Raw genomic sequence first — 20,088 nt, 5'->3', positions numbered from 1 at the left:
GGTAGACATATTCCAAGATGTATACTTCTGTCTCCCAGTGTGTCTCGTGCAACCACAGCCTCATAGGAACCTTGCTCTTTGCCCCGTGTGCCCTTCCATCCGCAACAAAGAATTTTACTTTTGCACTTTTCCTTAACTGCTCATGAGGCACTTTAAGCTTTTCCCACAAGCTGTATTTCATAAGTTCTGCCTTTACCTACAACTGCCTCTCCAGTGATCCCTCGCACTTGTATGGGCATCACTAAGAGGGGAAAGGTGACTTGCACTAATGTGAGATCGGCCCAGGGTTCCTTGGGGCTTTCACTTGTGGTTTGGGACAGGGGACTTCCCAAGGTGTGGGACCCTTATGAGACTTACAAACCCCGATGGCCATCCAGTCCTTTTCCACTCAGAACTCCAACTTTACCAGCTTGTCCACCAATTTCACAACCCCCCCATAGAGTAACTGCCATCCGAGGGTCACATGCATCAAAGACATGTCACAATAGCTCTTCCTCGCACATGTCAGAATGCCACTTAAGGCGCAATGCACAGAATTCAAAGACAAAGTCCCTGAGACTCTGCAATGGCTTTTGCACAAAGATCCGGAGCTTTTCTTCCAACAGCACCTGGTATTCATCTGAGAGGAGCGCATTCAGAAAGGCAGCACGAAACTTCGCCCAGTCGTTATACTTGTGCCGCTCAGCAAACCACTAAGCCCGAGTGCCGTGTTCAGAAATCCCTGCACATCGCCTCCACGCAGAGGGTGCAGCTCCATGAACAATCAACCTCCACTACAAAGTCAACGATGCTCGTGGGTGCCCACTGAGGGGCCAGCTTGGGGAACTCCATCTGCAGCACTGCAACCGACAAGGACGACTGTCCCCAGTTGTTCCCCATTCCCGCTACAGGAGTCACTTAGCTCAGGATCCTCACCCTGCACTGTTCCTTCAACAGACATATCGTCTGTGTAGGTGAAAATGATATCAGACTTAGAAGGGTATGTGTAAGAAATCTGGCTCCTACCTGACTCGTCAAAATCTGTAGTGGTCCGGTGCCACTAAGATTCACACCAGTATTCCAGGAACACACCCAGCCTTGGCCTGAGATAAAAAAGCAACTGATAATAAAACAGAAACAACAACAACGATCCCACCCCAGTTCCCTTTTACGGCAATATACAATAAACATGAATTCAATAATAAGAAAAAACTACCAAAATCCACACACGAAGTCCATGAAAAATGGCAGCTGATGAAATGAAATGATGGAGGTAGATAGCCCAGAGATCAGCATGCTGTATGTGAATGTAAAGGTCTGTCCTACCGGTATTTCCTGATGAGATGATGATATGTGAATGGGAACAGGAACGCTCCTTTCTTTGCAGGACAACAACAGTCCTCATGCAACAAGAAGACACCAGACTGTCCATACTGTACACCCAAAACAGTAGACGATCCTGGACAAAACAAGAATCCACAGGTAGTAAAACGGGAAGTCTTTTCTTGTTTCTTGTCTGGAATTGCCTGTCTGTTTGCCTTTCTGTTTTATCGACGGTGTGAATCTTAGCTGCACCGGACCACTTCAAACTTGTTTTAATTTTCTTAGGAGCATTAATAAGGCTGTCCATTCTGCATGTTTCGAATGTTGTAGCATTTTCACTAAAAGAACAGAATTTTATACAGGACATCTCTCTCTTCCTGCCTTCGGGGGACTGAATGATATGCCGCTCCCCTGACCCTATAGTTCGTTAGAGGAGACGAAAGTGTACCTCCTGGGTGTGGGAATCAGTTAGAGGGTGTGATAAAGGTTTAGTTTACGAAGCCTCTCCCCCTAAAAGGAGAGGTTTAGAGATCATCAGTTATGACAGCTGCCTATCCCCATAGGGGGCAGGGCTAAATTTCATAAATCATATTTCTAAAATCATATTTTGGGGGTGGGGCTTAAGGTTATCAATCACCCCTTCGACAGTTTATGTCTGATATTACTACTGTGTACACATCTGATTAAAACACAGCTTTAAAATAAGTAACTCATGAACTTAGCACAGTAAAAAACTAATATTAAACTGTCAGCCTTATGCCTTTATTGAAATTGAGGTCAACAGAATATTAATTTTTCAAGTATGCTTAAAGTAGAAAATATATATGATTTTAAAAATTTATATATACAGTATACACATATATATATATATATATATATAGTGGGGCAAAAAAGTATTTAGTCAGCCACCAATTGTGCAAGTTCTCCCACTTAAAAAGATGAGAGAGGCCTGTAATTTTCATCGTAGGTATACCTCAACTATGAGAGACAAAATGAGAAAAAAAATCCAGAAAATCACATTGTCTGATTTTTGAAGAATTTATTTGCAAATTATGGTGGAAAAAAAGTATTTGGTCAATAACAAAAGTTCATCTTAATACTTTGTTATATACCCTTTGTTGACAATGACAGAGGTCAAACGTTTTCTGTAAGTCTTCAGAAGGTTTTCACACACTGTTGCTGGTATTTTGGCCCATTCCTCCATGCAGATCTCCTCTAGAGCAGTGATGTTTTGGGGCTGTCGCTGGGCAACATGGACTTTCAACTCCATCCAAAGATTTTCTATGGGGTTGAGATCTGGAGACTGGCTAGGCCACTCCAGGACCTTGAAATGCTTCTTACGAAGCCACTCCTTCGTTACCCTTTTGGTGTGTTTGGGATCATTGTCATGCTGAAAGACCCAGCCACGTTTCATCTTCAGTGCCCTTGCTGATGGAAGGAGGTTTTCACTCAGAATCTGACGATACATGGCCCCATTCATTCTTTCCTTTACATGGATCAGTCGTCCTGGTCCTTTTGCAGAAAAACAGCCCCAAAGCATGATTTTCCATTCCCATGCTTTACAGTAGGTATGGTGTTCTTTGGATGCAACTCAGCATTCTTTCTCCTCCAAACACGACGAGTAGAGTTTTTACTAAACAGTTCTATTTTGGTTTCTTCTGACCATATGACATTCTCCCAATCCTCTTCTGGATCATCCAAATGCTCTCTAGCAAACTTCAGACGGGCCTGCACATGTACTGGCTTAAGCAGGGGGACACGTCTGGCACTGCAGGATTTGAGTCCCTGGCGGCGTAGTGTGTTACTGATGGTAGCCTTTGTTACTTTGGTCCCAGCTCTCTGCAGGTCATTCACTAGGTCCCCCCGTGTGGTTCTGGGATTTTTGCTCACCGTTCTTGTGATCATTTTGACCCCACGGAGTGAGATCTTGCATGGAGCCCCAGATCGAGGGAGATTATCAGTGGTCTTGTATGTCTTCCATTTTCTAATAATTGCTCCCACAGTTGATTTCTTCACACCAAGCTGCTTACCTATTGCAGATTCAGTCTTCCCAGCCTGGTGCAGGTCTACAATTTTGTTTCTGGTGTCCTTTGACAGCTCTTTGGTATTGGCCATAGTGGAGCTTGGAGTGTGACTGTTTGAGGTTGTGGACAGGTGTCTTTTGTATTGATAACGAGTTCAAACAGGTGCCATTAATACAGGTAACGAGTGGAGGACAGAGGAGCCTCTTACAGAAGAAGTTACAGGTCTGTGAGAGCCATAAATCTTGCTTGTTTGTAGGTGACCAAATACTTATTTTCCACCATATTTTGCAAATAAATTCTTTAAAAATCAGACAATGTGATTTTCTGGATTTTTTTTCTCATTTTGTCTGTCATAGTTGAGGTATACCTACGATGAAAATTACAGGCCTCTTTCATCGTTTTAAGTGGGAGAGCTTGCACAATTGGTGGCTAACTAAATACTTTTTTGCCCCACTGTATTAGGGTGCCAGTGAAAATCAAAGTTTTTATTTGCTCACGTCTTAGCCCCCAGTTTTGTTCCTCTAGTTACCATGATAAATTACACAAAGTTTCATGATAATCAAACAATATTTACTGGTGGCACAAAAGATCAGATTTTTTTCTATATCCACTATACAGAAACGTGCATGCTGATCTGACTGTTCTGCCCAGCTCTTCAGAGCTTTTCAGTTAACAGAGTTTTTGTTGGTGCTGGAAATTGTTTGCGATGGTCTTCTACAACTTGTAGGAGGTACTGTTTCTGTTCTTCTTGGTTTGTGATGGCTGAATTGAATGATTGAATCAGTGCCACCCCTCTCTCCGCTGCATCATTGACCACTTTCAGGTGTTTGACATTGCACTGAGCTGAAATATATGCTTCATTACTGTCCAAAAATCAGGATCATCCACGAGGATGTCCTATGAAATCTCCATACAAGTCAAAAACTTCCTTGTGTTATGTGATACAAAGTGTGCCAACCGGGTTTCAGTGATGACAGCTTTCCTCAACTGTTGCTCGTACAGATGGATCTTCATCATCGTTCCTGTTTAGTGTAGCAACCAGTTCTCTTTTTTCTGTCACAGACAGTTGAGTATCAAAAAAATGCAAGCCCAACAAGAGTTTCACTCAGGTACCAAAGATGGCGTGAAAAAGTCTGTATTGCTGCATTTTTAACTGTTCTGTTTACATCACAATACATCACCAGGGCTTTCAGCAGCTAGAGGTCATTTTGTGGAGCTGACGCTGGGGAGGTACAGGTGTACCATGCTTTGACATACACCTTCACCATAAACATGTTGAACTGCTGATCTTCTGGGTTTCGCTTTCTGCAGACCTTTCCATTTCATGTGCTGCTGTTTGATTTTGTTTATTATATTGTACTCTTTTTTTGTAGGGATTCGTGCCTTCTGCCAGAACTGGATGACCTCTTTTGTTGTTGCAGCAGCACTATCCTGGACTGTTTTCTTCAGTATGCAAATGAAAAAATCGACTTAGCACTTGTCTGTTAGAAGGTAGCTTACAGCCAGTAATGGTCTCAGAGAGTCCTCCTATAAGCCATACACCTTGTTGTGATTGCCTTGACTTTTTGTCTACAACCGATGTCATCTTGCTTAAATCCTTCACCTATACTTGTTATGCAAATTTAACAGTATTGAGTAGTTAGGACTCAGTAAGTTTATAATTTTGGTACAGCTTTGTAGCAATCTAAACTCAACTGCAGATAGAAATAAGAAATAATCCCATCCGGCTTATAGGACTACGCTATGCAAACAGCCTAACAGTACTGTAACATTTTCTTCTTGTTGTCTCACAGTTCCTCTATTATCACTTGATAACCTTTAAATTTGGGAACTGTGAATGAAATCTGTCTGTATGAGCATATAAAAAATACCCGGTTTTTCATTTATTGCATTATTTTATGTTTCTTACACAAGTGTCACAGCAACAAAAGTAAACACTAGGCATAGAAAAACTGTGGTGGGCTGGCACCCTGCCCAGGGTTTGTCTCCTGCCTTGTGTCCTGTGTTGGCTGGGATTGGCTCCAGCAGACCCCCGTGACCCTGTAGTTAGGATATAGCGGGTTGGATAATGGATGGATGGATGGAGTCATAGAAAAACAAACTAGGCATAGATAAAAACAATACAAATTTATTTTAAAAGCTCAGTTATGCTTAATATTCCAAGTACAACACCTGTCAATAATAAGCATAATAGTTACATGAAAAGGGGATTTTACAATAAATACTGATGACTTCAGAAGCATTGTGCCACCAGTAAATGTTGATATATTCATCTCAATTTTTTTCATGTATCATTTTTATGTAAAGGAACATTTTTACAGGGTAAGACTTCACAAAATAGATACGTCACTTTTTCGCATATATATATTTAGCTGAAGATGCCTTTGGTATTTATTCAATATTAGCCTAAGTAAAATTCACATCACAGAGGTCCATTGCTTCCTCTACTAATACTCTGATGTTTGTGTTGTAATTTATATAGTGCTTTTTGATTCTATAAATCTGTTTCAAAATAAATGTCTGTGTAAACAATAATTAAATACTCTGTAATGAAACAGTTTGAGTAAATTACAATGTTCATCTTCAGTCTCCACAGTCATCAACAAACCCTTCCCATGCTGTTTAGTTATTTTATATATTATGAAAAGAATCAAATACTGTTTTTATTTTTTTTAAAAGGTAAAGGCTGATATAAAAAATAAATTTTGCTGTCACAATCCTACTTTTAATTCAGATTTACATTTTAATGTTTTAAATGTTTTTTTCTTTTATACTTTTTTTTTTAAATAGAGCTTGTATATAGTATGTTTATATGATTATAATAAATGTTCATATGTTATGCCTACTAATTATATTTATAATTTCAGAAAGCAGACCTAGCAGTGGCTCCTTTAACCATAACCTATGTAAGGGAAAAAGTGATTGACTTTTCCAAGCCTTTCATGACTCTGGGGATCAGTATTTTATATCGAAAACCCAATGGGACAAATCCTGGAGTTTTTTCATTTCTGAATCCTCTATCACCTGATATTTGGATGTATGTCCTACTGGCTTGCCTTGGTGTTAGCTGTGTACTGTTTGTCATAGCAAGGTAAGAAACAATTAAAAGTTCTTCATACTTGACAGAATTTTATTTCATAGGTGACATGGACCAATATTGCTAAATGTATTTTACTTATTTACTTAGTTTATTTTTCTTTCTTTGATCTCTATTTTTTCCTTTGTGAATCTGAAACCTTTTGTTGTCAATTAATGATTTGTTTTGCTTTTGCTTTACTCTGAGTTTAAAAAATGTTTTCAGTGTCATTATTTGTAAATGTTCTGTTTAATCATGTCTTTCAATGGCTTAAACTTGGAACTAATTTAAAACCTATACTACAAAAGGATATGTTTTGTTTATCATATTTAAACATTGTTTGTAAAAAAAGTTATTGAAAGTGATCTGGATCCTCAAGCTTATCTGTCTACCTTTCCTAGTCATATGAGTAGGGAGTCTGGAAGCAGAGACATTTGTCTGAAGCATTTGTCTTATATTGAATCTTTTTTGAATCATACTAATCATACTAATGCCCAAATGGGTTATCTTGGGGTAAATACATTTTCATAATAATATTCAGAGAAACATTCTATCAACTTGCCTAAAATGAATTTTATGGATTATGGATTCTATAAACTGCTTTTCAGTATGCTGCTTTATGGGCAGCATTAGCAAAGAAATGTTTTAAGTGAGCACAAAATGTGCATCCTTCATTGATCAATGTAATTTCCAAACAGCATTTCAGTTAAATAGTTCAAAAAAGCAGTTTATAGGCACTGCCACAAAACTGCAGAGTCTTGCACTATGTGCAGTCTTCTTCTATATGGTATTAAAAAATTTTGTCAGTGCAATCAAAAAAATAGGTGAAAGCACTCAATTTTTATTGTACTTTCCCTACAATTGAACATAAATGCTTATTGACTCTTGTAAGGCATACAATTTGCAGTCTTTGAGGCCTCAGAATTAATACATAGTTGATTGTCTTATATTTCAGCAGGGAGTTTTACTGAATGGCATTTTGATTATTTTGGTCAACGCAACATTTAAAGGTATTTTGGGCACAGATGATTATTAAATCATAGATTGCAAACAAGTGTTTTTGATGTGACATTTATTTTTTACATGTTTTTTTACTTCTTGTATAAAACTTCCATATACAGTATGTTCTTTGTCTACTTTTTCTACTGCTAAAGCTCAAATTTTATGACATTGATAGTACTCAGGCTAATCAAGCAGGTATGTGTGAATGCCACTATTAAACCTGACTCCAAAGAAGGGACCTAAGTATCCCTCCTCCAAACAGTGTTGCCAGTTTTTTTGTTTGAGAAGTGAGCTAAGATTTTTTTGTAAGGTTCTAAGAATACAGAACTCTGCAAACCTTAGTTTTAATTTTTCATGAGGTGCACAGGCTCCCCCTCTGTTTCAAGGTTACATTCTAAAAAAAAAAGTAAATTATGAATATACAGGCATTCCCAGTGTCTGGGTTTGAATTCTAGTTTACTATCTGTATAGAGTGTACATTCTCCCTTGTCTGACAGTTTTTTCCCCAGGCACATGGGTATTCTTCCTACATCACAAAGGGGAGGATTTTAGGATTGTTGACATCAGCAACAACATCAACCCTTCTTGGATGAAGAACTGGTTCATCACAGAGACTTCTCATACAAAAAACTCATACCCAGGGCAAACATGAAATCACCAATTAATCTAACACTTATATCTATGTGGATGTGGGAGAAAAGCTGAATTACCCACAGGAAAATCCCTGCAGGCATAGGGATACTGGATCCAGGAGACAGCAGCAATGAGCACTGGGTCACTTTGATGCCTAGTTTTTCAAATTGTACACACACATGCTTTTAAATGCTTTGAGTGTGTATTTCATATAACATCTTTTCTATATTATAATGTTGTTGATCTGGTTTCCTTGGCTGAAAAGATTAAGTGAATACTAATATAAATACTCTGTATAATAACAATTTGGAAATCTAGTTTTTTGGAATGTCACCTCCACTCATATGTATAGTTTATAATAGAGAGACCTAAACTATACTGGCCAAATTTCAATCTCTTCACAAGTAGATCCTTCAGGAAAAAATAATTTGGAACATACTGTACTACTCTTCTAAATCATATTAAAAAGAAACATAAAGTATATTTTAGTACTTTCTGCAGTAATGAGCAGACAGCCAAAGATGCCAAAATGGCTACAAGGCTTACAGAGATCAAAGTGGTCAATGATTACTCTGAGTGCTAGTTGAAAGTAATATTGATAAAGAGCATCCTTTGAGTTTTTTTTTTCCATTTAATTTTACTTATAAAACATTGTCATTAAAAAAGAACTCAAGTAAGAGTATACAAAAGCAATAAAAAAGCTAACACAGCAATATTCCTTTAATATCTGTGATACTGGCAGATTCACATTTAATGCACTCAACATACAAGTAATGTATTCTTGAGTTATTGCTTGTAATAGAAAAACACTGGGAACTAAGTCATTGGCCTCATTTTTGTTTCCTGTACATATTTTTAGTGTAAGTCTAAAATAACATAAAGGTCTTCAATGTATGCTTGTATATTGAATATTGTGTATTTTGGGAAGGGGTGAAGGGTATGGCTATCTTGCAATGGTTTGATTGACAGAAATACTTCTTAATTATGACTTGCACTAATATCAGCCTCTCAACTTATGCTGAACAACTGAATTCTTGTGATGCTCAGTGAAATTACTTTTGTGAAATTTGAGTTGAATAATCAAGGGTATAATGAGGAAAATAGGGCAGGATCTCTACATATAAAAAGTCATTAAATTATGGTTTCAGTGCCATTTCCTTTCTTCCAGAGTCCCAAATGATGGAGATTTGGTGTTGACTGATATTTCAGTTCTGATATTAATTGTAGTTTTAGTTTTTATTTTATTTTATAAAATTAATTTTTATTTTTATTTTGTTCTAGTTGTCAGTGGAGTTAAATTTTTTTATTTTTTATTTAGTTTTGTGTTTAAAATTTTAGTTTTTATTTTATTTAGTTCTGGCTTTTTTTCATAATATGAGTACAATTTTAGTTTTTTTTCTGTTACAAGACCACAAATGCTGGCCTACACATATTTCAATGCAAGTTATGTTTCAGTCAACAAAATACACTCACAGTTCATAATGTCATTAAACACAGTTTGACTATCAACGATCAAAGAGATTAAGTGGCCTAATAAGTATAGTCAGCAAGATCAAATGTTTCAACCCAAGAAACCAGTCAGTGCAAACATGTTGTTGTTAAGCTTTAAACAAGTACACATTTCGAGAGATTTGTTCATGTTGCAATGACATTCATTGCACAGATAGCCACACAGTGAAAATATTCTCTTGACGAGCGCCTGTAATGCAGGTGCACAGACAAGGTCCTCGGCCACTGGTGCCATCAGACTGTATGTTGATGATTTCTGCTGCCAATACTGAAGCAGTGACATGCAGGGAGGTTCATGGCTGGTTAGGCACTGACTCCCTCAGAATCAGATTTACAAATATATGAACCCAAAAGAGTAGCTTATTCACTATTCATTTGGCAGCATGCACATTGACTACTGGTTATTTTTAATATTTTATCAGCATACTTTACACACAGATAGGTAAGGTACATATTTGGCTAAGAAAGAATGTTACATTTATAGCGGCGAGAGAGAACAGAGAGAGTGCATTTGCTCTGCATCTTCCATGTGTTCTAAATTTGCCTTTGCAATTTCACAATTCATAATCATTCAATACAAATGAAAGTATAGAGTGGTGTACAAAAAAAAAACAGGTTTCAATTTTGACCTTAATTGAAATATTTAGTTGTTTTTAAAAGCTTTTAAGAGTGCATTTGCTCTGCATCCTCCATGTGTTCTAAATTTGCCTTTGCAATTTCACAATTCATAATCATTCAATACAAATGAAAGTATAGAGTGGTGTACAAAAAAAAAACATTTCAATTTTGACCTTAATTGAAATATTTAGTTGTTTTTAAAAGCTTTTAATTTTGATACTTTAATCAATTTTAATACGGACTGTTCAACAAAAGGATAACAAGAAAAACAAAAGAATAATTTATTTAATGTCAAAATTTAGTTTTTAAATATTGGATTTTTTTTCTTAGTCTGATCCCACCTATATATATAATTCACTAAGCAGCCGACCAGGGCATGCAAGACAACCATGGGATATGCACGACATAGCCACGCCCACCAACTCACAGAGCCCCGCCCACCAACTCTAAGACCATGGGATACGACGACAACTCACAGAGCCATCCCCTCCAACTCTTAAGACCATGGGACGAGAACGCCTGCCCGCCCGCCTGCCTGACTGTTACAAGCATTCACCGCAATGTACTGGAGTGTAAAACTATCGCAGCTGCTAACTCACAAACTGTCCTTATTCCGCGTCCACCCTCGCTCTCGAGGCATTCACACTGCCTGCTCAAGTGCCCAGACGCAACAACTCACCAAACACCGCCTCAGTCGCTTTCGTCTCTGCTACAGTCCACATGCACCTCTGAGCCATGTTGACTTTTCATTGTTCTTTTCGGTTCCGGCTGCTTTTCTATATATAATCCACCAAGTCGCCCGGAGCATGCGCACTTCCTGTCATGTGCCCGCCCCCAACTCCTCACCTGAGTTGCTTTCATTTGTGTAGGCGTGCGAGAGAGACACACACACACAGGCGCGCAAGAGAGACACACACACACACACAGGCGCACGAGAGAGAGAGAGAGACACACACACACACACAGGCGCACGAGAGAGAGACACACACACAGACTCTCGAGGCATGCGCACTGCCTGCTCATGTGCCCACCCCCAACTTCTCACCTGAGTCACTTTCATCTGTGTAGGCGCGCGAGAAAGACACACACACAGGCGTGCGAGAGAGAGCCACACACACAGGCACGCGAGAGAGACACACACACACAGGCGCAAGAGAGAGAGAGAGACACACACACAGGCGCAAGAGAGAGAGACACACATACAGGCGCGCTAGAGAGACACACACACACAGGCGTGCGAGAGAGAGGGGGCTGGACGCATAAGGCAGAGAAGGCAGTTAAAGAATGCACCGGGCTTGATTTTGTTTTCACTTCTGTTTACAGCGATCGGTTCGTAGCGTGCACTGTTGCAATGTTACTTTTCATGGAGGTTTATTAAATTACGAATTTTTCAAATGTTCATTTTTTCCCTGTGCCTAAAACTCATTAAAATAGTGTTTTTAGCGAGCGGTTTGTAGCGCTATAGCGCGAACTCTTGCAGTGTTAAGTTCTCTCTGTTGTTCAAGGTTTTCTCAGTTTTATTCAATGTTTTTACATTTAGTTTACTATTACGCTGTGCATTATATGGTATAACTAACTATATTTGTGCTTAAAAACTTTAAAAAATATATATTTACATACAGTTTGTACAGTCTGAAACAGATTAATTATATTTACATACAATCCTATGGGGGAAATTACTTCGGTTCACAACCAAATCGGGTTACAACCAGAGTTTTGGAACGAATTATGATCGTGAACCGAGGTTCCACTGTACTGGAGTGTAAAACTATCGCAGCTCCTACCTCACAAACTGTCCTTATTCCCCGGATATCCCTGACCCCATCAGATTCAAATTTGCCTTTTACTTTTACACGCAGACAATTTCCTGTTAGTTCAGCCTTTGCAATGACAATTAATAAGGCACAGGGACAAACTTTCAAAATGATATGCCTGTATCTGCCAAAACCAGTTTTCAGTCACGGACAATTGTATATTCCTCTCTCCAGAGTTCCATCTTTTCATTCACTCACAGTCGTATCCTCAAACCCACCCCATTTGGACAACTGTGTCGTTCAGGAAGTGTTCACCCATCAATAAATAATTATGTGGCGTATGCTAAGCCGAGGGTTGGCTAGTATGTTATAAAATTGAAACCCATATATGATCTTATCTTTATCTGTAAATGAACTCCATGCGCCTATTCTTCTCTACGAAAATCTCCGTCACTTTCTTGTAAAAGTCCTCCTTATTTTCCTTTAGTTTTAAAAGCCTTAATCTTCAATTTTGGCAGTCAGTCAGAACAAAATATAAAAATAAACGGACCGCTGCAGTGCACTTGACTTTCTGATATCGCTAACTTATTGGCGCCCAGAGCCTCTGCGTAGAAGAACAGCAGCAACAAGCACCTGTTGGGCTCACATCCGCCCCCTTCAGGGATACACGGTACTGTCTGCCTCACCTTGTGCCTTTACACCGCGGTTTTATGTCCAATCAGCAAGACTAAATATGACAATGACACACATTCATTAAAGATATTAGCCAAACTGTGGAAATTCAGGGTGTATAATAAATGTGTGTGCAAAAATTATATTGGCTACATAAAGAGAGACAGCAACAGGCATGCGCCAATTGCATGTATCAACCCAGTGTGTGAGAGACAATGCAGTCCGAGGTGAGGCTTTGCTCGTCTCGTTGCTGCCGCACCTCACATTTCTCCCATATATTTGATCAGGAAATGTGCAAATTCAGTGATTTTGACTATAAAAATAATCAAAATTATTGGACTCATACAGGAAACAAATTTATAGCACAGACCAGTGGACAAATTTATTTTATGTAATCGTTATTAGTTTTTTTACTTTTCATGATGACAGGTGAGACCGCATGGAAGTGCTGGACTTCTACTAAGTACTGATCCAGCTGGCAATGCACTGAAACACCGAAACTTCTTCTTCTTGCACGCTACTTTTGATTTTATTATCATCTGTGCTGTAATTAAAGTATTTCCACATGTTACTTCCTCACTTTCTACCCGCAAACATCTCTGCAAAACTCGCCATTGTCAACCACAAGTGCTTACTTCTTAAATCCGACAAGCCAAATGTACTCAACAACAAACAAAGCTCCTTTATGGAAGTTGTGCCATGTGACTATAGTAAGCCCTAGTTACAAAATCACTGCATAGTGAACAGCACAACGTAACTGAACACTCAGGGCAACCTTCAAACAACCCCTATGCACAAGTGAACCAGATTGAACGAAAATGCTATTGATGTTTATTTCATTTTTACTCAATTTTCAATCTCATTTTAGTTCATTCACATATCACTAATTTCTATTTAGTTTTAGTTTCTCTGTTTGCCTTAAATTCAGCTCTCATTCTTGTAAAATGAAAAACAATATTTTTAGTTCTAGTTCTCATTTTCGTTATGAAAATATCACTGGCTTCAAGTAATAAAACTGAAAATCATGTAATGCCAAGCATCCCTTTTGAAGCTCTTTGGTTAGCAAGCACTGCTTTTTTTTTGCTTCTGACAAACTCAGAGATGTATACTGGCTCTCATCTTCGTTATCCATTCTGCTCTGTCCATGGTCATGGGGCTGAAAATCGAACCCATGAACTTTGATCACAGTGCTGCACACTCCAAAGGAGAAAAATCAGTCTTAAATATTGACATTTGAATTTCTAATGGGGAAATTCTACACACTCCACTCTTTTCTCATTAATACATCACAGTAACACATACCGTGCACTCCATAATGTTTTGGACAAAGAAATTTTTCCTCGATTTACCCCTCTGATCCACAGCTTAAAATTACAAATCAAACAATTCAGTCATGATTAAAGAGCACCTTGCAGACTTTCATTTAAGGGTGATTTGCATACATTTTAGTCAAACCGTGTAGAAATTACAACAGTTTTTATACATGCTAAACCCCACCCCACCCCCCTTCTGGGCACTATAATGTTTAATTAGAGTGACAGGTGTTTTCAATTACTCTGGTGAGTTTCATTGCTTAATTAGTGCAGGCATAAGATACATAGGCTTGCTTACAGTATACTAACAAACTTCCTTTGTAGTCTGTAGTTGCCATTGTTCAACATGAGAAGAGCTATGCCAATGAAAGTCAAAGAAGCTATTATAAAGCTGAAAAACAAGAATAACATCATTAGAGACATCAGTAAAACCTTAAGATTGTCTAAATCAACTGTCTAGAATATAATTAAGAAGAATGATAACACTGGTGAGCTCAGTAATTGTAAAGGGACTGGTAGGCCAAGGAAGACCTCCACTGCTGATGACAGAAGAATCTTCACTGTGTTAAGGAAACAGCACTGAATGTATGCATGACAGATCAGAAACAATCTTGAGGAGGAAGGTGTGTATGTGTCAGAGACTACTGTCCACAGAAGACTTCATGAACAGAAGTACAGAGGCCACGTTGTAAGATGCAAACCACTAGTTAGCCACAAAAAGAGGATGGCTAGATTACAGTTTGCAAAAACAAACTTCAAAGAGTCTGCAGAATTTCAGAAAAATGTATTGTTGAAAAACAAGACAAAGATGAGTCTGTATCAGACTGATGGCAATGGCAAACTGCGGAGAACAATAAAAAAACTGCCCAAGATGCAAAGCATGTTACCTCATCTGTTAAATGTCATGTTGGGAGTGTTATGGCTTGGTCATGTATGCTGCCAAGGTGCTGGCACACTTACCTTCATTGATGATGGAACTGTTGACCTCAGTTTCACAATGACCTCTGAAGTGTATAAAAACAACTTATCTGCTCAGATTCGATTGAATGGCTCCAAACTCATTGGATGGCACTCCATCCTACAACAAGATAATGATCCCAAATATACTACTTAGGCAATACACTATTTTTTCATACCTGAAAAATGAAAAATTCTTGAATGGCCAAGCCAGTCACTCGATTTAAATTCAGTTGAGCATGCCTTCCATAGGCTGAAAAGAAAATGTAAGATGACAAGCCCCTGAAACAAGCAGGAGCTCAAGTCTGCTGCATAATGGGCTTGGCACAGCATCACCAGAGAAGATACTCTGCACATGGTGATGTCTATGAATTGCATATTTCAAGCACTTATTGCATGCAAGGGATATGCAACGAAGTAATAAATATGACTGCTTTCCTACCCTTGCTATGTTGCAAACATTATGGAGGGAACATGTAATTTCTACATGGTGTGACTGAAATGTATGCAAATACCTGTAAATGAAAGTCTACAGTGTCTACTTTAATCATGTCTGAACTGTTTGATTTGTAATTTTACACTGTGGAGAAAAGGGGTAAATCAAAGAAAAATGTGTATTCGACCCAAATATCATGGAGGGCACTGTAGGGTAACAGCACTCATGTTTATCCTTCTGTGGACTATAAATGGGAACTACATACTAATGATGAAAAACATGAAAAGAAATACTGTACATGAGTGAGTGGTATAAATAAATGAAAACCATAGACATGTAATAATGATAATAGGTAAATCTAAACTATTGCTTGAGGCAAGAGGCAGTGTTGACATGTATTGATGTCTGGTGTGATTTGCATATGCAAATACTGTCATCCAGAAACTGTGAGATAGAAACATCCAGGGGAGACTGTGCAAAAAGGCCAAAAACATGGAGTGAGTAGCATAGAGTGGCCTATCGCTGGGAAGAAAGATGCTGTCGAGAATGGACAATAAGAGAAGTATAATTGTGCAGCAGGATTATGAGTAGGAACTTTCTCCTGTAAGCAGGCACGGTTCGAAGCCAAAATATTGGAGCAGACTTAGGGATTAATGTTATCTGTACACCAGGTTTGGAACTGTGGAGTAGGTGCAGAGACACTCATGGCATGCTCTGGGACCAGGACACTGGGGCAGGTTGCAGAAAAGCCTATGGCATGCTCTGGGATTGGAACAGAAGAGTGGGGTGCAGAGACACTTCAGGCTGGAATATTGGACCTTTTAAGTGATAACCTTTCTCCACCTGATGAAATGTAACAATTTGATGTAAATATTTCTCAACCCATTACAGTTTTTCCAATATTTTGATTTATTATACATGGACCATTGGCTCAAACCACAATAAATCTTTACACTGTGTTCATTTTACCCCACTATGGGGGTTCATTACAATGTACACTCAAATTTCACATTATTAGTACTGATTACCAATTTCAATTAAAAATAATATATTTTCCTGTAAAATGGTGTTTTGCAATAACCATTAACAAAATACATCAACCATCACTAATGAAACAGAAAAAAGTAGGAATTGATCTAACGCAGGAATGTTTTACTCATTAACAATTGTGCATGTCATATTCCAGAATAAGCAACTTAAGTGAATAAATATTATTATTACTTATTATTTGATTGATGCCTTTATCCAAGGTGACTTACAACAGTTGAAATGCAATTGGTTACATTTCTATTGTTTTTTTCCTGTTGGAGCACAGGCAAGTGAAGTGACTTAGTGCTCATGGTCACACAGTGTCACTAGCGGTGTTAACCACTACAACACAGTGCCTGCCAATAATCTTAACCCTTGGGAAAAAAGAAAACACTGCAAGTGTTGTATAAGAAAAGCTTTTAAAAGTAATTCAAAATAGATGTAAAATTACTATAAATCACAATTCTGTATTGGCATCAGGGATCAAAACAAGAGTTGCCTGCCTCATCATGTTCTGAACTGCATTTCCTGAAAGCATTGTGTTACTAATAACATTGTTATTTTAAGATTGATAGTTAATTGTTAAGTGTTTCTGAAATCCCATTATAACTAAAGTAACATGTTAAATACTTTATAATCTAAGTACTCCTCAACCAAGTTGTTAACTGCTAATTGTTTCTTAAACAAGACAAGTAATGTGGAGGAGCTAAATGTTTGGGGCAGTGTTGAATGTTGGGGTCATGTGGATGCTCATTTACTATATTACATAGAATTTACACACAATTATTTCTCATGTTTACTGAATTGTATCTAACTTATAAAACTAAGATACCACTATCTGGGCAAATAGGAAACTACAGCTAAAATATGAAATCAAAAAGCTATTGTATTGAGAAAGTTCATAGAGTTATCTGGAAATTCTCAAATTTTATTATTATGTTGTCAAATTTTATTATTATATTTTATTTGTAATTATGTTGGCCTAAAAAGCTGCTCTAATTTCGCTGTATACAACATTGGACTACTGTTGTTTAACATGAGTTAAATCTTATTTGTGCAATCTGTCAGTATAATGTGCATATGCATAAAATGATTACTTTATTGAATCAACTGACTGTGCTAAAGTCTAGAAATATCCATTAATGTATTTTAACTGATTTGGGTTATTTTTGTTCTCTGCTCTCCAAATGCAGTACTAATGCTTTATACAAGCCTCATGTTTGTAGTTGCATCTCGACTCAGCAAGTTGATAACCATAGGGCCTTCACCTTCATACACTAATAAATTGTATTTTTGTATAAAATCTTATTAGAGTCCCTACCTTTCAAAGATCCAAGAGGACATTGGGAAGAAGATCTCTTAATCAATATATCAGAAAAGGAGTGGAAGGTAGCAAAGCAGAGAATTCACTCGAGTTCTATATGCGCAAAGCATAGAATTATTCAACTAAAAATTATATATCGAGCTCATCTGTCTCGCTTAAAACTGTCCAAAATGTTTCCAGGCCAGGATCCGACCTGCGAGCGCTGCAACCAAGCTCCTGCCTCACTGGGTCACATGTTCTGGGCCTGCACCAAACTAACATCATTTTGGACAAAGATTTTTAAGTGCCTCTCAGACAGCCTTAGTATCACAATCCCTCCTAACCCACTAACAGCTGTGTTTGGTGTCCTTCCAGATGGACTTGAATTGGAGAAGGACAAACAAACGGTGATTGCATTCACTACACTCTTGGCACGCAGACTTATTTTGTTAAATTGGAAGAATCCTAATTCTCCTCTTATAAGTCAGTGGGAAACTGATGTTTTATATTATTTGAAATTGGAAAAAATCAAATTTTCAGTTAGAGGATCTGTACAAAACTTTTTCAAAACTTGGCAGGATTTAATCAATATTATTTTAGAATAAGAGAATTAACTATTATTGTATTTAACTCCCTTCTCCATCTCTTATTTATATAGATATTTACTTCTCCCCTTCTTTTGTCTAATGTTGCCTTATTAAAAAGCTTAAAGAAATTTTCCTTTAGCTAAGCTCTCCTTCTCAGGGATGGGGTTTGATTTGTTTTCAAATTTGTTGGGTTATAAATGGATCTGTTTGTATGGAATGATTACAATGAAAATTAATAAAATAAAAATATAAAAAAAAAAAAAAAAAAAAAAAAAAAAAAAAATAAATTGTATTTTCTCTCCTTACATATTTTGTGTCTTTTGCACAAATGCTTATGGGCCACAGATTGTCGTTGTCTTACTTTATTCAAAATACAGTAGCAAGAACAACAGTTAAACCTTCCACAAAAATAAAACCCTGCAGCATCCTTTCTGTAGGTCTCATTCCTACTCTGTATCACCCCTTACTGATAGATTTCCCACATTTTCTCTTTTTTAATCCTATCCTTTGACTTTTTGACCCTTAGAAAACTTCACTTAAACTGAACCTTTCTTTATATTGTATATACAAATACAGGTAAATAGTATAATATACATTTCTATGGTCATTATATTTAACATAGCCTAAAATATTTTAACATATACACTGTAGGTGTTTTTTTCTTACATATCACTCCTCCCTTTACATTAGAAACTCAGTTTCAATGAAAATTCAAATTCAGCCTCTCAGGGCAATCCATATTTCTTTTTAATCTACCTTTTGCCACCACTTCTGGTTCAGTACTATTTTGGTGTGACATTGCTCTCTGTGCAACTAGGAACACTGTTGGTACCTCTTTTTGACTACTTGGACTGTGAACTTTTCTGTGTGGGTGGATCATCCCAGAAATTAAACTAGGATTCACATTTTTTTCCCAACTGTGAGCTGTTCAGATGCTCCACATGTCTGTTACATACTGTATTACTCCATGCACTTTCCCAAATATGTTACTGGACCTAGTGCCTTTACAATCCCCTCCCCTGTAGTTCTTTACCAGTACTACTTGTTCTTCAAAAAACAACAAACAGTTGTCCGCGTCCCACCTTTTTTACACTTAGAATTAAATGTACTTTGCATAGCATCTGAAAAATCTGGCTTACTTAAAAATAATCTGGGTCTCACTACTCTTTTCAGGAATAGTTCTTGTCACACACTCTTCAGGAATAATTCTTGTCACACACTCTGCAGGTGTTTTTTCAGTGGTACTTTGGGGACAGGTCCTATAAGAAAATACAAAGTTATGTAAGAAATATTTTAAAGTCAGGTGCTGATGTTGCACCTTTTCTAGTGCCCCTTTTTTAGGTATTGTACTAAACACTCAATCTCCAGCCACTAAGAAATTTGAACTTTCCACTTTCTAGGCCCCGCCATGAATCATATAATATTTTATCTTTTGCAAAACTGGGTCTGTTTTTGTCTGAGCAACAGTATCTCTGACTGAAATAGACATAGCTTCCAGGAATGGCACTCTGAAATTATTATTACATTCCTGTGCTTCTACCTGGACTGGCAAACTTGATAATGCATCAGCATTTCCATGCTACCTGGAAGTGTTGTACTTGATTTCATACTAATTTGCTACTCGAATAAGCCCCCATATCTGCAACCTAGCTGCTGCTAATACAGAAATTTCAGTCTTTTGGACCCAGTATCTTGATCAGTACACAAAATTAACTTTCGCCTGTACAGGTATTCATTACATTTCATTACCCCAAAAATAATACTCAAAGCCTCAAAATAATAGTTCAATGCCAATTTGGGAATAGTTATATTCTTCTTTGGATAAAGTATGTAATGTGTAAGCAATGGGTCTTTCATGACCATCTGGAAAATG

General features: G+C 37.6%; 1 protein-coding gene across 1 annotated transcript in view; it reads left to right on the top strand.

Annotated features, from left to right (window-relative positions):
* The window catches only part of LOC114651160 (glutamate receptor ionotropic, kainate 1), a 694,443-nt gene that overhangs the window by 618,909 nt on the left and 55,446 nt on the right, over positions 1 to 20,088 (top strand). Inside the window, exon 12 of the mRNA XM_051925745.1 lies at positions 6,194 to 6,417. Within this exon, the coding sequence (XP_051781705.1) occupies positions 6,194 to 6,417 (224 nt within the window). The remainder of the gene's footprint in view (positions 1 to 6,193; positions 6,418 to 20,088) is intronic.

The sequence above is a fragment of the Erpetoichthys calabaricus genome, chromosome 4 (assembly GCF_900747795.2).
Source record: "Erpetoichthys calabaricus chromosome 4, fErpCal1.3, whole genome shotgun sequence".
Classification (NCBI taxonomy): domain Eukaryota; kingdom Metazoa; phylum Chordata; class Cladistia; order Polypteriformes; family Polypteridae; genus Erpetoichthys; species Erpetoichthys calabaricus.
The sequence above is the reverse complement of the archived record's forward strand: the minus strand, read 5'-3'. Positions and strand labels throughout refer to the sequence as shown.